Source organism: Babylonia areolata, chromosome 16 (genome assembly GCF_041734735.1).
Source record: "Babylonia areolata isolate BAREFJ2019XMU chromosome 16, ASM4173473v1, whole genome shotgun sequence".
In the NCBI taxonomy this organism is placed as follows: Eukaryota; Metazoa; Mollusca; class Gastropoda; order Neogastropoda; family Buccinidae; genus Babylonia; species Babylonia areolata.
In genome coordinates this window covers 21,925,007-21,940,006 of record NC_134891.1, presented here as the reverse complement: position 1 = coordinate 21,940,006, position 15,000 = coordinate 21,925,007, and the positions used below count along the sequence as shown (strand labels likewise).

The following is a 15,000-nucleotide window of genomic DNA, read 5'->3' as shown; positions in this document are numbered from 1 at the left end:
TCAACGGGCAAGGGCAGATAACATCAGACTGTGAAAACATGAACCACAGTGGCACTCAGGAAATGGACACAAAATCTGAGATTTTGGACAACAGCGAATGCGGAATGGGCAGCACAGACTCCATGAAATGTGAAGACCCAGTTTCCAGTGCAGACGCAGGCCGTCTGTCAGTAAAGGGAGAGTCATGTAAAGGATCCTCTGTTCCTAAGCACAAATGTATCATCACGGTACATGTCGCCCCCCCTGCACACACCGGCAAGAAAGAAGAAGAGGAGGAGGAGGAGGAGGAAGTGATCATGCGACCAAACAGACACACGCTGAACAGGCGCTCCACGGACACCGCTCTCGTCAGCTCTGCGTTTGGTTTCCTTCCTTCCACAGACAGTGTGTTTCTGCCCTCTGATAAAGGCAGCTGCTGCAGCACTGGTCCTAACACCACAAAGACTCGGTGCACACGCACGCTGATGCTGAGCGTCGATGAGCATGAATCACATCTCTGCGACCACGAGCATCGAGGTGAGTGCCGGGCTGCTGAAGTGGGTGAGGGAGATTCTGGGTTCAGCTCCATCACGGACAGCGTGGGCACAAAAGCAGAGCAGAGCACGACGAGGGATGACGCAGCAGCAGCCAACAACGGTGAGACGGGCCCAGGTGATCAGGGGACGAGCAAGGACCGTGTGGAATGTGCGACGTCGGAGGAGGATGGAGCAGCAATCAGGCTGCGAAGGCGGCATCTCTCCAAGCAGGGTTCCATCGTGGAGGAGGAGGAGGGAAGTGGAGACTCTTCGGATGAAGATGCTGGTGAGTTCATGTTGGTGTGATGTTGTATTGTATTGTGATGTATGACTCCTTTTTTTCACAACAGATTTCTCTGTATGAAATTTGGGCTGCTCTCCCCCAGGGAGAGTGCGCTGCTGTTTTTAAGAGCGCCACCCATTTTTGGGGTATTTTTTCTGTCTGCAATTTTATTTGTTTTCCTATCGAAGTGATTTTTTTCTACAGAAATTTGCCTGGGACAACCCTTTTGTTGCCGTGGGTTCTTTCACTTGCGCAAAGTGCATGCTGCACATGGGACGTGGGTTTATCGTCTCATCCGAATGACTAGCGCATAGCGTCCAGACCACCCCTCAAGGTCTAGTGGAGGGGGAGAAAATACTGGAGACAATGGGATTTGAACCAGCACGCTCAAAGTCTCTCGCTTCCTAGGCAATCATGTTACCTCTAGGCCATGTTGGAGAGGCTTGTCTGTGTGATGTTCTTGAGTTCTTGTTGACATGATGAGTCTTGTGATGTCATGTTGGTGAGTCTTGTTGATGTGGTGCTGGTGAGTCATGTTGGTGTGATGTTGGTGAGTCTTGTGGATGTGTGATGTTGGTGTGTCTTGTTGGTGTGATGTTGGTGTGTCTTGTTGGTGTGATGTTGGTGAGTCTTGTTTGTGTGTAGTCGGTGAGTCTCGTTGATGTGATGTTGGTGAGTCTTGTGAATGTGTGATGTTGGTGAGTCTTGTGGATGTGTGATGTTAGTGAGTCTTGTAGATGTGATGTTGGTGAGCCTTATTGATGTGATGGTGGTGAATGTTGTTGGTGTGATGTTGGTGAGTGTTGTTGGTGTGATGCTGGTGAGTCTTGTTGATGTGATGTTGGTGAGTCTTGTTGATGTGATGCTTGTGAGTCATGTTGGTGTGATGTTGGTGAGTCTTCCGGATGTGTGATGTTAGTGAGTCTTGTTGGTGTGATGTTGGTGAGTCTTGCGGATGTGTGATGTTGGTGAGTCTCATTGATGTGATGTTGGTGAGTCTTGTTTGTGTGTTGTCGGTGAGTCTCGTTGATGTGATGTTGGTGAGTCTTGTGAATGTGTGATGTTGGTGAGTCTTGTGGATGTGTGATGTTGGTGAGTCTTGTAGATGTGATGTTGGTGAGTCTTGTTGATGTGATGTTGGTGAGTGATGTTGGTGTGATGTTGGTGAGTGTTGTTGGTGTGATGTTGGTGAGTCTTGTTGGTGTGATGTTGGCGAGTCTTGTTGGTGTGATGCTGGTGAGTCTTGTTGGTGTGATGCTGGTGAGTCTTGTGGATGTGTGATGTTGGTGAGTCTTGTTGATGTGATGTTGGTGAGTCTTGTTGGTTTGATGTTGGTAGATTCTTGTTTTTTTAAATTTTATATTTTATAGATCTGTATTAAAAAAAAAAAATTTTTGTGTATGTGTGTGTGTGTGTGTGTGCGTGTGTGCGCGTGTGCGCGTGTGCGCGCGCGTGCGTGTGTGCACGCGTGTGTGTGTGTACTTGTGTGTGTGTGTACTTGTGTGTGTGTGTGTGTGTGTACCTGTGTGTGTGTGTGTGTGTGTGTGTGTGTGTGTGTGAAACCTTAGTATGTGTATACTTTTGTTTGTGTGTGTATCTGTAAGCATGTGAGCACATATATAGTATCTGTGTGTATCATGTATGTGTACATACTAGCATGCAAGCATGTGTGCATAAGTCACAAGGTACACCTTATATGTTTGCACATGTGTTACTCTGTGTGTGTGTGTGTGTGTGTGTGTGTGTGTGTGTGTGTGTGTGAACCACTTTCAATGCCACTTTGACTGGTAGTGAATGCAAAAAAAAACCCACAACAACAACAAAAAAATACTGTTGAAAAATCTGTTGTTTTGTTTCATTTGACCTTGACATTACTGTAGCCTGGAGGTAACGCCTTGCTTTTCTACTAGTACTACTAACTGATAAACGTTAACACCCTTCAGATAAACCAGAAACAATCTCAGGCTGCAGAGGTTCACAAGTGTTTTTGACTCTCTATCTGGGAAGGGAACTGGATAGTGTTATCTCACAGTTGCAGGAAAAGATCAAAGATGGGAACACATGCGAGGACTTTGAGATCGATGCAAAAGTTGTTGAATCTTTATTTTTAAAACTGAATGTCACGAAGGCAATTGGCCCCGACAATATCTGCGGAAAATTATTGAAAACATGTGCTTCCCAGTTGCGTGATGTGTTCTGTACAATTTTCAACTGGTCTCTGAAGGACTGCTCTGTCCCCAGCATCTGGAAAAAATCTACTATCTGCCCTATCCCCAAGAAAAAGAACCCAGCCGCACTAAATGATTACCGTCCTGTTGCCCTGACTTCAGTAGTGATGAAATGTTTGAAAAAATTATTCTCCGCCATCTTCTTTCTTTCACTGAACAGCAGCTTGACTCTCTTCAGTTTTGCTTATAAAGCACACAGAAGTACTGACGATGCTATCCTAACTCTCCTTCATAATGCTTTCCTTCATTTGAATAACACGGGATCTTTTGTTCGTATCCTTTTTGTTGACTTCTCTTCTGCTTTTAACACAATACAACCTCATCTCCTTGCCCTCAAACTGCTAGGCATGGATGTTGATCCGAAGCTTACTCTTTGGATAGTAAGTTTTCTTCTCAATAGAACTCAGTCCGTCCGCTTTCATTCTGCCCACTCTTCTCTAAAATCTACTTCTACTGGTGCACCCCAAGGTACAGTGCTGTCCCCTGTTCTTTTTACACTGTACACAAATGACTGCAGAGGCACGGAGGAAACTCCTGTCATTAAATATTCTGATGATTCAGCAATTGAAGATCTGTCCCACACTGATGCTATTTATTTCAGTGAAATTAAAAAGTTCTGTTCTTGGTGTGAGAAAAACTGTCTGGATCTCAACGTATTGAAAACAAAGAAATGTTAATAGATTTTCAGAAAGACCCCTTGCCTGTAGCTAACCTTGTTATTGATGGTCAAACAGTGGAGAGGGTCAATGAATATAGATATTTAGGGACCATCTTAGATAACAAGCTGACTTTTGACAGAAATGTTGATTCCATTCATAAGAAATGTCAATCTAGAATTTTTTGTTTACAGAAGCTTAGAAATGTTGGTATAAATTCAAATATTCTTCAAAGTTATTAACAATGTTGTATCGAGTCCGTGCTCACAGTTTCATTTATGTGCTGGTATGGAAGTTTGGGAGTGAGGAGTAAGCGTGTATTGAACAATGTCATGAGTGTATGCAGTAAAATTGTGGGAGTGAAACAAGCTAGTATGCAAGAGCTGTATGAAAGTCGAGTGGTTAAAAAAAGCAGGCAGATAGCAACTGACGACACCCATATTTTAGCAAAGTATTATTAGCTATTGCCATCAGGACGACGCTACAGAACTTTTAAGTTGAAATCCAGAGCTCTGAAGACTTTTATTCCACGTTCAATCCACCTTTTAAATTCTTGAGAACTCTGTGTGTGTGTGTGTGTGTGTGTGTGTGTGTGTGTGTTTACTGAGCTTAAAAACGTGACAATTGGTTATAATGAATGTGCAATATGTAGGAGGAATAATGTGCAATATGTAGGATGAATGTACAATGGAATATGTCTAATGCTAACGTCCCTATTCAAAATATATTTCTGTTAATAATTACGATGTAATAATTAATTGCAATGTTTTAAAAAGTGAATATGTGAAATGTTTTTATTTGAGAACATATGTTTAATACTCTTGTTTAATCAAGTAATCCATGTGTGTGGGATGGGTGGGGGGTGGATGGGTGGGGTGTGTGCTGATTATCTGGTTGTGGTTTTCCGTAACGTATCTTTATTCTTATCTTATCTGTCTATTATAATCAATGTGCAGTATAGTAGGCTATGTTTATAATTATATTCAAATAATGTTTCTTAATTCTTTCTGTTTTTACATTAAGAATACTAGTTATTACCTGCAGTGTGTGGATGTATGTATGAAACGGTGTATAAGATATTTTTTACATTTGTATCTTTGTAATATTCGTAAAAGCTGTTGTTGACTTTTACAGTTATGGTCCCCATGTTGTTTATTTGTCTATGTTGTGATAATGCACCTGACCAAATTTCTCCAGTTGGAGATAATAAAGTTATTCTTTTCTTATCTTATCTTATTTTATCTTATCTATATCTGTCCGTTTGAAATTAAATGACTGCTTGTTCTTCAACTTCAAGATAAGGCACACACAGAGACACACACAGACACAGACATGCACGCACGCACGCACGCACGCACGCACGCACACACACACAGACAGACAGACAGACAGACACAGCAAACGCGCGCGTGCGTGCGCGCGCGCGCGCGCACACACACACACACACACACACACACACACACACACAAATAGTCTCTTGATCTGTGCTTCATATACTATCATATAGCCAGTTTGTTGTTGAGAAGATAGGTAAAATATTATGTTCAAGGGGAAAAAAAAATTAGAAATGGAAACTGCCTATCAGTTTCTTTGCATATTTTATGGTTGTCTCTGTGACTGACATACTTTATCCCCTCCTCCATCAAAAAAAGAAAAAAAGAAAAAAAAAAAAAGGAAGAAAGTTTGTATAAACACAGACCTTAACCAGTTGAGTGCCTTTTAGTCTAATTAAGACGTCAGCTGACATTCTACAAAAAAAAAAAAGAAAAAAAAAAAAGTTTGCCGTACTGCCTATGAAACATCCACTGACGTCTTGCATCTATTCTGATTTTTCCTTAATCAGAGTTTGGTTCACTGAACATGAACAGAATCTGAACAGTCAGTTTAATGTGTCTGGATTATAAACATACTCATTAAATGAGCATACTTTAGGTAAAGGACACCTTTCTTCTGGATAATGTTTCACTTACTGGACTTTTGTCGAGTGTGCCTTAAAAGTGGGTTTACGTTATGTAATAATAATGATAATAATGATGATAATAATAATGATGGTATTTATATAGCGCTGAATCTTGTGCAGAGACAAATCAAAAACGCTTTTGCACCAGTCATTCACACGCATGCATAACTCTAAAACTGGAGAAACTGAAGGCAAGGAAGAGGCAGGGAAGGGAGGCTGTTTTGGGAAGAGGTGGGTTTTAAGGCCAGACTTGAAAGAGCTGAGTGTGGAGACTTGACGAAGCGAAAGAGGAAGTTCATTTATGTGCAGAAATAATGTTGGAAACTTTGACTAGTTGATACAGTGGTCCCAGTCAACGGATTTACATACCAGTGCAGGCTGTGCCAGAGATTACGTTTGATAATAACGAGATGCATCTCTTTTGTCTGATGATTGGTTTGAACTCAAAGATGATGACAACGACAGTGACAAAACTGACAGCAATTTTCGACGCTTTGTCCATCTCTCCGATCAGTCATCAGTTATAGAGCAGATGACAATGACTGGCAGTAATGGTGCATTACTTTCGCATAATTTGAGAAGAGGGGGAGGAGGGAGAATGGAGTGGTGTTAGACGATTGGTCAAAGACCAGACAGAAGGTGTGGCAAAGGGGCGTGTCCGTGACTTAACTCAGCCGTCTTTCACAGTGTTCGTCTGGCAGGACTGACTCCTTTGTAGAGCAGAGGAGGAATTTTTGTTTATGTTTAATGTCCCGTCACACATATCGGTGATTGAAGACATTTTGTTAAAGTATTTATGAATACATCTGAGTATTATCGGTTAGAAGGGGTGGGAGATGTGGATGAATGGAGGGTTGGGGGAAACTGGGCAAATGAGGGTAAAAATGTGGGTGGAATTTGGAAGAAAAGCAAAACAAACAAAAAACACTCTAAATACAGTTACAGGAAATTACTTAAAGGACTTCATAAAAGAGAAGTCGTTAAACTGACAAGCGAAACAACTGATAATGAATGCAAAAAGTCAAAAAACATCAACGTTCTCAGTCACTTGTGAAGACACACTTTCGTGTACAAAAGGCTTCATCAAGCTACAGTGAAAAATTATATGCTCAGTTGTCAGGTTAGAGCAGACAAACTGGATGCACAGCAGACACTTCGCTGGCAGAATTGCAACCAGGAAGCAGAAAGTGCCATCGAAGAGCTACCCCCTCTGTGCCGGGAACGTTCATTGGTGTAAAAAAAAAAAAAAAAAAAAAAAAGTTTGTTTAGTTTCTGAGAACAACTTGATTGACTGTTCATTTTGACAGAACCCTCTGTTGTCATTGCTGGGACAGTTGATCACTTACATGTTTACAAGCATTGTGATTATTATCGCCTGTTTTCCTTTCTTCTGCAGGTATGATGACTAATCTGACTATAAGCATGCTATTTCCAGTTGTATTTTGTTTGTTTGCTTTCAGATGTCATTCTATGGAGGTCGTATTGGACTTTTTTGGGCTTCACAAAAATTATCAACATCTTCTTCTGCGTTTACTCGTATGCACACGAGTGAGCTTTTACATGTATGACCATTTTTACCCTGCCATGTAGGCAGCCATACTCCGTTTTCGGGGGTGTGCATGCTGGGTATGTTCTTGTTTCCATAACCCACTGAATGCTGACATAGATTACAGGATCTTTAACGTGCGTATTTGATCTTCTGCTTGCATATACACATGAAGGGGGTTCAGGCACTAGCAGGTCTGCACATAGGTTGACCTGGGAGATCGTAAAAATCTCCACCCTTTACCCACTAGGTGCCGTCACCGTGATTCGAACCTGGGACCCTCAGATTGAAAGTCCAAGGCTTCGTACATTTTTAAATACAACGCTTTAACCACTCGGCTATTGCGCCCATCAATTTCACTTTGAAATGCTTGAATAGTTATCTACAATCAAAATAAATGGTGAAAAGCTCAGAATCAGAATCCAATTCATTTTCTGTCACAAAAATGTTTATTTTTGCTTCCGTATCATCACTACCTTGTATAGTTTTTGTACCAGAATTTGAAAAAAAAACCAACAACAATGTATCACCCCCTCAGTCCTCTGAATTCCTTGGCTAGGGGAGAGCACTGTTTTCTAAACAAAAGTCCCTGGCTCTGAACTGGTTTACCACCAAATGCTTGAAGCACCAGTTATCTCAAAAAACATTTTTTTCAGGGGTGTACGCCGAGAGTTTTCGTCGATCCAACTGGATCCGCATTGATGATGATGGCCAGGTGGAGTTAGCTTTTCCTGCCGTCAACGAATCTCGACTGTCCTCTGCGTCAAGGTCATCAGCAGCCTCAAGATCATCTGGAGCTTCAAGGTCATCCAGTTGGTCAACAGATATGACGGACTGTAGCCGAACTCCTAGTCCCAAGGTCGCTTCAGGTGTGTTGAATTTAAAACACAGTTGTCATACACCTTGTGTGTGTGTGTGTGTGTGTGTGTGTGTGTGTGTGTGTGTGTGTGTGTGACTGTTACACACTGCATATGCACATGTACACAGGTGTGTGTGTGTTCTACGCACCTGTGCATTCATGCCTGTGTACATTACGTGCTTGCATACAGTGTGTGTGTGTATTGTACTCACACTCTGTGTAACTGTACGAGAGAACTCGAGGCCGTGGCCCCTTCTGAAGGGGGTACAGTAAATATGAATTTAAACAATTCACATGAATATGCAGAATGGCTTATTCAAGTAGTGATAATCATACTGACAGAAAAACATAACGAAAGCACATTGTGAACAGTTGATTCAGCTTTGCATCATGGCACGTAACTTAAAGGCTGTATATAAATACATACACACGTTTCTGACTTTTGGTTCCCTTTGATTTGCCATAAGCAGAGCAGTCCGTAACAAAGAAGGGCATTGACAATATTTTTGTGGAATACACTGAAGACGTCATTCACGAAAAGCTTGACAACAAAGCAGAAAACGCTGTTCATCGTCATTTTCATTTTTTCTATAGAGGACACAGCAAATTTGCACCTGTATGAATTTTATATCCATTATTTTGCACCGCGATGTCCGATATTCCATGTCTAAATCTTGTCGAACAACATTTTATATGTCTGTCAGTGTCAAGTAAAAGATACTGTTCACAATTCGTAGATGATTTAAACGTTCTGTAAAAAGAATATCTCTCACTGCTCTGCAGATGCTCGTCCCAGTTCTGCCGTTTAGTATCAGTCAGTCTTTTGATGTAGTTCTTTTTTTAAAAAAAAGCATAAATTATGTTTTCAGCACCTTGGTTTACCCATACAAAACCAGAACCATTTTCAAACAAAAACTCCCTAATGTCTGAAACCCAAGATTTTTTACCATGTGATCCCAAGTCCAAGAACATTTAAAATGTTTTAATATGCTTTATGGTCCTGTGCGAGAGAGAGAGACAGAGAGAGAGAGAGAGAGAGAGAGATCTATGATATCACCATGTGTGTATATTTTTAAATACACACAGCTGTGCTTTTGAAAATGCCTTTCTTACCTTTGAGTCTGAGCATGATGTTGTCACTAACAGTAAAAGTATTAGCTCCTTTAATGTGTGTGTGTGTGTGAGTGTGTGTATGTGCGTGCGTGTGCGTGTGTGCGTGTCTGTGTGTGTTGTTGTTGTTGTTGTGTCTTTGACTGCTGCAAAGGAAATGTTTCCTGTTCAAGCAAACACGCATGTGTGTGTGTGTGTCTGTGTGTGTGTGTGTGCACTTGCACTATTTTGGATCAGGGAAAATTACGTTGAAAAAGTCAACACACATACACACACACCTCCTCGCTCACGCAACCATACGCACACACACAACGCAAGCACGCATACATACACGCACACACACACACACACACACACACACACACACATACACAAAGCTAACACACGCACCCATTCCTAAAATCCTGTCTTCCTGCCGGCACACACAAATAAATGAAATATCGGCAAGCCCATCACAGAATATAAGTATGTTCTGCGCAGTCTTCTCTGGATTGCAAAGCAGTGTTCAGACAGACAGATGTTAGGAAACAAACGAAGGTAAAAGTGAGGGGGCAACAGGTGATCTGAAGAAATATGTCATTCTGGTAGACAGTGGTGTGAGCCTGCATGTTTTCTGCGATGCCAAAGACAGCAAGGATGTTTTTCCAAGTTTGGAGTTAGATGGAAGATTTTTTTTTTTTTTTTTTTTTTGCTGGGATTTGCCACTTCTTGATATTAATGCATTTGTGTATTGTTTAAGTGACAGTACATAGTGTGTGTGTGTGTGTGTGTGTGTGTGTGTGTGTGTGTGTGTGCACATGTGTGTGAGTGTGCATGCAGAAGTTCTTGTATTGATACGCACATGCATGTGTCCAAATCATACTGTATAGATCTGTGTTTGTGTATGATTTTTGATTTATGTTTGTACCTTTCTATATGCTACCCCCTCCCCCACCTCCAGTATACTTTATGACCTTGGTACATTTGGTAATAAAGACATATTCTATTCTATTCAGTATTCTAATCTATTCTTTTCTAATTTCTGTCTTTACCATCATCATCATCATTATTCATAATGATAATGATACTATTATTATTTTTATCATTAGTAGTAGTAGTAGTAGTAATAGTAATAGTAGTAGTAGTAACAGTAGTGGTGTCATTGTTATTATTGTTATTGTTATTATTATTATCATCATCATCATCATCGTTCATATTATTATTGTTGTTGTTGACATCAGCACCATCATCGTCATCATATCGAATTATTACTCTTATTATCATTATTCTAACGATTAACGCCTTCATGCATGTGACGCCCTGTGCAGAAGAGCGGCCACAGAAGAGCCCCTCCCCACGCCTCTACATCTCCCACAAGCGATCAGACTCCACGTCCACCACGCTGTCAGAGAAGGAGTTCAAGAAGGAGTACGTGTCGCGCCGCAAGTGTCTCATCAAACGGCAGAACAGCTCCAAAGAGTATCACCGCTTCTCCTCCAGTGTGTACGGTGAGTGGGTTGTGAACATGTACATGTACCGTAAAGTTCAGTCTATTGAGCGCGCTGGTGTATAAGCTGCATCCGCTAAATTTGGAAAAAAATTGAACTTCATACACACATAAGCTGCACTGGCTTATAGGCCACACTTATTACCGGTACCGGAACACATACCGATACTACAGAAAAGCTGTCAATACTGTAGGTTATGAAATAAACAGTAGCGGAAACAACACAAAGAAAAGCAAGCGAAAATACTGTTAGTGCCACCAAGAAAAACAAAACAAAATAACAACAACAAAAAACAAACAAACAAAAAACGAAAATAATCCACTGAAATCTTCGTCTTTGTCTTCAGTGTCCGAGTTGAAGAGAACCAGCACAGCTTCCTCCGCCATCTTGTCACTGACTTAGCCTCACTTTCACTTGATGAACATGAACGCAAGGTAGAGGTTCCTGCTGGTTCGTCACTTGCACTGTCATCTGCTAGGTCGATCGCCTTCAATTTGAAGGCTGCATCATAGGCATTACGTCGCGTTTTCGGCATGATGAGGGTGTGCGCTTGAGCAGAGTAGAACTGAATGCTGATCTGAAGGCTTTAATGTGTGTGGATTTGATTTTTCAAACGTGAACAGTTAGCACACTAACCTGAAGCTCACCCAAAAATTCATGGACAGAAATTATGATTTTGGTGAGTTGAAGGGCAGCTAAGAATAGATGAGAACGTGACACTACCAGGATCGTTAAAATCCACAGATAAGCCGCATCATTGTATAAGCCACAGAGGTTGAAGCTGGGAGAAAAAGTCGCGGCTTACGGACCGAACTTGTGTGTGGTTGCCATGATAGTGATCATGCCTAACTTTCAAAGTGAGAGCTGCCCCCGAAAACGGTGTATGGCTGCCTACATAGCAGGGTAAGAATGGTCATACATGTAAAAGCCTGCTCATGTACATGTACACGAGTGAAAGTGGGAGTTGCAGCCCACGAACAAAGAAGAAGAAGAAGAAGAAAGCAAGAGCTGTATTTCAATGGTTTCTCCATTGCGATGGGAAATCATTTACAGCTTAGTCTTTTTGTGAAGGACTATGACTCTCAAACTAGGAGGCAAAATTGCACTGGCTCTTAGTGCAGCAGCCTTGGGGGATAGTTGGCCTTTGGGAACCATCCCAACGCCAACTGTCCAAAAACCCTCTATGGCCGAGAGAGAGTGGGGATGTAATTTTGACAAGATACTCTCCACCGTAATTGAATTTTCGCTCAGATATGTGACAGCAGTTGCCTCCTCTGCTGTTCTGATGGTCATAGTCGGACGTGACTGACTATCAGACATAACTTTTATACTGTGGTGCAATTTCCAGTAGAAATTGCTGCTTATAGTGCCTGAAATTATTCAGTAAAAAGCAAAGGTGACTTAAAAAACATCAGAACTCTCTGTCGTGTGTCTACTCTGTATGCAGGAGTGTGTGTGTGTGTGTGTGTGTGTGTGTTTGTATGTCTGTTTGTCTGTGTATGGTGTATGAGACACCTACACACAGGGTAAGATAAGTAGATAGAACGTGAGAGTAGTGTAATATGATAGAACACATTACAGCAGAATACAATGAGCTACAGTGAAATAGGAGAGAACAGAATAGAATACAGCACAGTACAGTACAGTACAGTGCAGTACAGTATAGTACAGTACAGTACAGGATGTATACAGCCTCAGCAGGATATCCTTGCCATACTGAAATCTGTCAACTGTTTTTTGCTCCACGTTGACATGAGTGGACACAGACGGAAATAGTGTTGAAGTCAGTTACTTTTGCTTGCAGTTTTATGTATATATATAATTTCATATATACATATTATGTAAAGAAATTGAAACCATTGTAATATTTGTATTGAAACAAAGTTTGACATCAGAGCATTGCTTGCTCTCATTCTACTCCAGGTGCGAGTTATCTCATACCATAATTACTTCGGCTGTGACCCCCGAAAGTGGAATATGGCTGCCTACATGGTGGGTTAAAAACGGTCATACACGTAAAAGCCCACTTGCGTACATACGAGTGAACGAGGGAGTTGCAGCCCATGAACAAAGAAGAAGAAGAAGAAGAAGAGTTCTGCTGTGGACCTGGAACGAGTATTCTCATACCAATACACAATTCAGATTTCGTATATTCTTGCGTGGTACAGTTGGTGTTTCCAGGAGCATGAAAACGAGGCTTTGTTTGAGGGATTGAATGAATAATTCTCCATTGATTTTCTCTGTTTTAGTGAACAACCCTACTTTTTTTTGACTCACTTGTGTAAACAAAGTGAGTCTATGTTTTAACCCGGTGTTTGGTTGTCTGTGTGTGTGTGTGTGTCAGTGGTAAACTTTAACATTGACATTTTCTCTGCAAATACTTTTGTCAGTTGACACCAAATTAGGCATAAAAATAGGAAACATTCAGTCCTTTCCAGTCATCATGTTTAAAACAATATTGCACCTCTGGGATGGGCACAAAAAAATAAAAAATGAAGCCTAATTATATGCAAACTGCATTTACTGTTATATTTATATTTTTTGTATTCTCTAAACTTGGCACTTTGATCTGATATTCTGACCCAACAACAAGAGCAGTCATTATTTTCATTTTTTGCTCAAACAGGAACTTCTTTTGCTAAGCATGGAAGTTTTATTTATTTTGCAAACGTTTTTGGTGCAGATAGTAAAAAAGGGAAATTACTCTGTAATTAATGCTAGGGGACTTAATTCGAATTTGGTTAGGACTTTTTTTTTTTTCTTTTTTTTTAACGTGAAGCTTTATAATAACAAAATACAGAACACATTTTAACTATTCGATTCTTTTTTTTAACTCACTCAGTACGGCCAGTCCTCTCTTCTCCTCTACACAGACCCCTTCGGATGTCCAGTGGGTGTCTGAATGACCCAACCTTTAGCTTCCGTCGTCAGAACTGTGGTATTCTTTGTCAACATTCACCTCTTCAGTATAAGAACGTTCCGCTTGCAATATTTTGATGATGGTAATTGGGATGAAACGCTGTTAACGTCGTCTCTTTCGCCGTTCGTATGGAGAGAGTTAAGTGTATCATAAGTGAGTCTTGAAGGCCTTGCCTCTCTTGTTTTTTACTGCAGTGGTCTCATGTAGCGCTGGTCCGGTCCAGGTGAGTGGTAGCAGGCATGTGGCTGTGGGGAAGAATGTGTTAAGCAGCATGGTTGATGAGTTCAGGTTGATGTTGACAGAGGAAGAGTGTGACGGTTTCATGTTGATGTTGACATAGGAAGAGTGTGACGGTTTCATGTTGATGTTGACAGAGGAAGAGTGTGACGGTTTCATGTTGATGTTGACAGAGGAAGAGTGTGACGGTTTCATATTGATGTTGACAGAGGAAGAGTGTGACGGTTTCATGTTGACAGAGGAAGAGTGTGACGGTTTCATGTTGATGTTGACAGAGGAAGACTGTGATGGTTTCATGTTGATGTTAACAGAGGAAGACTGTGATGGTTTCATGTTGATGTTGACAGAGGAAGAGTGTGACGGTTTCATGTTGATGTTGACAGAGGAAGAGAAGAGTGTAATGGTTTCATGTTGATGTTGACAGAGGAAGAGTGTGACAGTTTCATGTTGATGTTGACAGAGGAAGAGTGTGATGGTTTCATGTTGATGTTGACAGAGGAAGAGTGTGACGGTTTCATGTTGATGTTGACAGAGGAAGAGTTTGGTGGTTTCATGTTGATGTTGACAGAGGAAAAGTGTGATGGTTTCATGTTGATGTTGACAGAGGAAGAGTTTGGTGGTTTCATGTTGATGTTGACAGAGGAAGAGTGTGACGGTTTCATGTTGATGTTGACAGAGGGAGAGAAGAGTTTGATGGTTTCATGTTGATGTTGACAGAGGAAGAGTGTGATGGTTTCATGTTGATGTTGACAGAGGAAGAGTGTGACGGTTTCATGTTGATGTTGACAGAGGAAGAGTGTGACGGTTTCATGTTGATGTTGACAGAGGAAGAGTGTGACGGTTTCATGTTGATGTTGACAGAGGAAGAGAAGAGTGATGGTTTCATGTTGATGTTGACAGAGGAAGAGTGTGACAGTTTCATGTTGATGTTGACAGAGGAAGAGTGTGACGGTTTCATGTTGATGTTGACAGAGGAAGAGTGACGGTTTCATGTTGATGTTGACAGAGGAAGAGTATGATGGTTTCATGTTGATGTTGACAGAGGAAGAGTGCGACGGTTCCATGTTGATGTTGACAGAGGAAGAGAAGAGTATGATGGTTTCATGTTGATGTTGACAGAGGAAGAGTTTGATGGTTTCATGTTGATGTCAACAGAGGAAGACTGACGGTTTCATGTTGATGTCGAGAGAGGAAGAGTG

At 41.3% G+C, this 15,000-nt stretch overlaps 1 protein-coding gene across 1 annotated transcript in view; it reads left to right on the top strand.

Moving 5' to 3' along the window:
- Nucleotides 1-15,000, top strand: part of LOC143290924 (uncharacterized) — a 43,250-nt gene that overhangs the window by 6,621 nt on the left and 21,629 nt on the right. Inside the window, exons 2-4 of the mRNA XM_076600490.1 lie at nucleotides 1-801; nucleotides 7,845-8,057; nucleotides 10,465-10,644. The exon at nucleotides 1-801 is cut by the window's left edge and continues 653 nt beyond it. Of these exons, the coding sequence (XP_076456605.1) occupies nucleotides 1-801; nucleotides 7,845-8,057; nucleotides 10,465-10,644 (1,194 nt within the window). The remainder of the gene's footprint in view (nucleotides 802-7,844; nucleotides 8,058-10,464; nucleotides 10,645-15,000) is intronic.